Raw genomic sequence first — 3340 nt, 5'->3', positions numbered from 1 at the left:
ATATATATATATATATATATATATATATATATATATATATATATATATATATGATATATATATATATATAGGCCTATATGGGTGTGTATGTATGTATATACATATGTATATATACATATATATATTATATGCATATACATGTACATATATACATATATATATATGTATATATATATGCATAAACATAAGTATATATACATATATATATATATATATATATATATATATATATATATATATATATATATATTTATATAAAACGAAAAAAAAGAATTCTCACTGGAAATGACATTAAAAGCAGCCTTGGTGATGAACTCACATTAAAGTTTTTTTTTTTGGGTGGGGGGCGGGGGCGTTGGGAAAGGGGGGAAGTCATTATTCTGGGGTATTCATTGTTCACATGTGTCCTTATCTTTTATGTTGAACTATTTACATCTCCGTCACAACGCCCCAAGAAACTTCAATATTTTAAGCTTAACCGCGATCGCGCTCTCTCTCTCTCTCTCTCTCTCTCTCTCTCTCTCTCTCTCTCTCTGGTCGAAAAACTATTAGTCATTGCAGATAGTTTTGTCGCACAGCATAACATTTTTATTAAGCTATCTTATTTGCTTCTTAATCCACATAAACACATACATATAATATATATATATATATATATATATATATATATATATATATATATATATATATATATATATATATATATATATATATATATATATATATATATATATATATATTATATATATGTATATATATATATATATGTATATATATACATATATATACATATATAATATATATATATATATATATACATATATATAAACATACATGTATATGTGCGTGCGTTCGTGCGCGTCTCCGAAAGTTATATATTTACTTTTAATCTCGATGGAAGATTGACATCACCAATGGAACAACATTTTGAGAAAAATTAATAAAGTATGACAAAACTGATAAAATTTAACAGTATTTATAAGCAGCCAGAGGAACCTAAGAGAGAAAACGCAGTTAAGTTTGGCACATAAGAGCTGAAGGTTGATGCCTATATATATACTGTACAGTATATATGCGACCTGAGTTAAGAGACGGTAGCGCCATTGCACTGCGTAATCTTAGTGTCACTGATTGCTGTTTGACCTTTACCGATATATCACAATGCGCTCAAGTGTCGGGCGCAATGGGGAAAAAATAAATGCATGCGTCTGCAATTAATTCAGCGTATGAAAAGCCAATCTTCCGGCGCCTGGTAACATTCCGAACCCGGCTGCCGGCTCAGCGACTGATTTGAAGCATGCAATAACACAACAGCCACTCTTAAAAAAAATAAAAGTGTTAACCACAAACCTTGATAACTGTTAAATGTAATCAAATCTTGCTAACTATATGAACCAATCGTTCCGAGAGTTAAGTAACCAATTGGTTCTTAGCCACGTAAAATAAGTCTAATGCTTCGGGCCAGCCCTAGGAGAGCTGTTAATCAGCTCAGTGGTCTGGTAAAACTAATGTATACTAACTTTTTGTTCCAAGAGTTGCGTGATTAAGGGGCCGGGGAATGTAATCTTAAACAAATGACACCCGAAGTCGCTAAATGCGTTTCAGAAAAACAAATGTAAGTACACAAAGTCAATTACAGTCGATTTTCGCCACTGTTTCATCAACTCTAAACTGCTCAATCGTCAAACACCAAGACCCTCGGACGAAAAACTTCCTCTCACTTTCCGCGTCGTAGAAAGACACGCAGACTTATTTATATAGTCATGTTGCAAACGTCATGTTGGAAACTTCTAAGAGAGGCTATATTTTATAACCCTAAAAGCGGATAAGAAAAAGCAAACATCACCCGCCAGAAACTATTCGTCATTACACATGCAATTCCACAAGCAACCGAAGAAAACGACTTCTTAAATCCACAAAGGAACTATGTATGCTCCAATTCTGAGAGAGAGAGAGAGAGAGAGAGAGAGAGAGAGAGAGAGAGAGAGAGAGAGAGAGAGATTCTTCCCGCCGACGGCAAAGACGGGAGCCCAGTGGCGATTTGAACGGGCCTGTCTGGCGGCGGCCGCTGAGAGCGTGTCGAATTGCTTTGAGATTTCCAAAGGGATTTCTCCTTTTTTTCTCGTTCATTCTTTTCCCACTTCTCGCTTCCGTACTCTCGCCGTCAAGAGAGAAGAGGCAACCTGACATAAACACAACCCGTATTTCAATTTTCCTCCCTTGAGCAGAAAACAAACCGGCTAAAAGTGATAACCTGAGCGCACTGATATTTTTCCATAATAATCTATTTCGCACGATTCCCAATCACAGCACAAATGATAGGATACGGCATCCTCCCTTCCTAAGCGTATAAGTAGACTAGAGGACTTCGTCGAATTAATAAAGAATACGGCTAATCTCTTTTCAAAGATTTTATCGTCCATCCAATCTGTAGAGTACCTGTCCAGACAGCGAAGCGAGCCTTACCACCCCAAAGTCAAAGGGATTTTAGCGGGAGAGCTTAAGACTGACCGAGATAAGTAAGGGTCGGCATAATTGCGGATCACCTCTTTTGAATCCCAAAGGAGATTTGGTTGGACTTGAGCCCGGTCCCTTGGGGGTTAAGTTTCTCCCAAATCGCTTCGGCTGCGATCACAGTTTCATCCTCCTTCCCTGATCTGGTGGTTTTTCATCCAAAATGATTCCCTTGATTCAAACAAATAAACGATAAAAAGAATAAAAAAGAAAGTGAAAAATAAAAAAGGCTACAAAATAAAAGTCCTTCACTTACCTTTGCAGCAAAACTAAACCAACCAAATGATAAGAATAAGCATGACCAAAATACTTCGAGAAAGACACTCAAAAAATGCAGAATTTTGAAACACCTTTCACAAAGTATATGACTGCAAATATGACAATGATATTACCTTATTGAAATATTCCATTAACACAAAGGTACGGTACCAGTCCACAGAGTCACACGGAAATCAATTTCTAAGCCAATTACGAATCGGTCGATTTATTTATTTTTATATGGTGACGAAAACACTAGACAGGACACCCCACACGACAGACGCGGAGCCCAGATATACGGAACCGACCTCCGAAGCGCCAGGGAGACAACTGACTCGGACAACCCGTCCCCGACCCGTCTCTGAGCTTCTGGTCCTCTCTCTCACTCACTCTCTTACTCACACAGACCAACCACTCACACTGCCTATCCCTTCTCTCTCTCTCTCTCTCTCTCTCTCTCTCTCTCTCTCTCTGTATCTTCTTTCTCTCTTAGAGTACCTACTCACCTACCTACCCACCCCATCTCTCTCTCTCTCTTGGACGATACTATGGCTCTCTCTCTCTCTCT

The 3340-nt window shown here is 37.3% G+C and overlaps 1 protein-coding gene across 1 annotated transcript in view; it reads right to left on the bottom strand.

Annotated features, from left to right (window-relative positions):
- LOC136850565 (E3 ubiquitin-protein ligase RNF220-like) overlaps positions 1-3074 on the bottom strand; it is a 191107-nt gene extending 188033 nt beyond the window's left edge. Inside the window, 1 exon segment of the mRNA XM_067124191.1 lies at positions 2907-3074. Coding sequence (XP_066980292.1) covers positions 2907-2924 — 18 coding nt within the window. The 5' untranslated portion in view covers positions 2925-3074.
- Between the last annotated feature and the right edge of the window lie 266 nt (positions 3075-3340).

Source organism: Macrobrachium rosenbergii, chromosome 22, assembly GCF_040412425.1.
Source record: "Macrobrachium rosenbergii isolate ZJJX-2024 chromosome 22, ASM4041242v1, whole genome shotgun sequence".
NCBI classification, from domain to species: domain Eukaryota; kingdom Metazoa; phylum Arthropoda; class Malacostraca; order Decapoda; family Palaemonidae; genus Macrobrachium; species Macrobrachium rosenbergii.
Note: the sequence above shows the minus strand (reverse complement) of the source record. Positions and strands in the feature narration are given on the sequence as shown.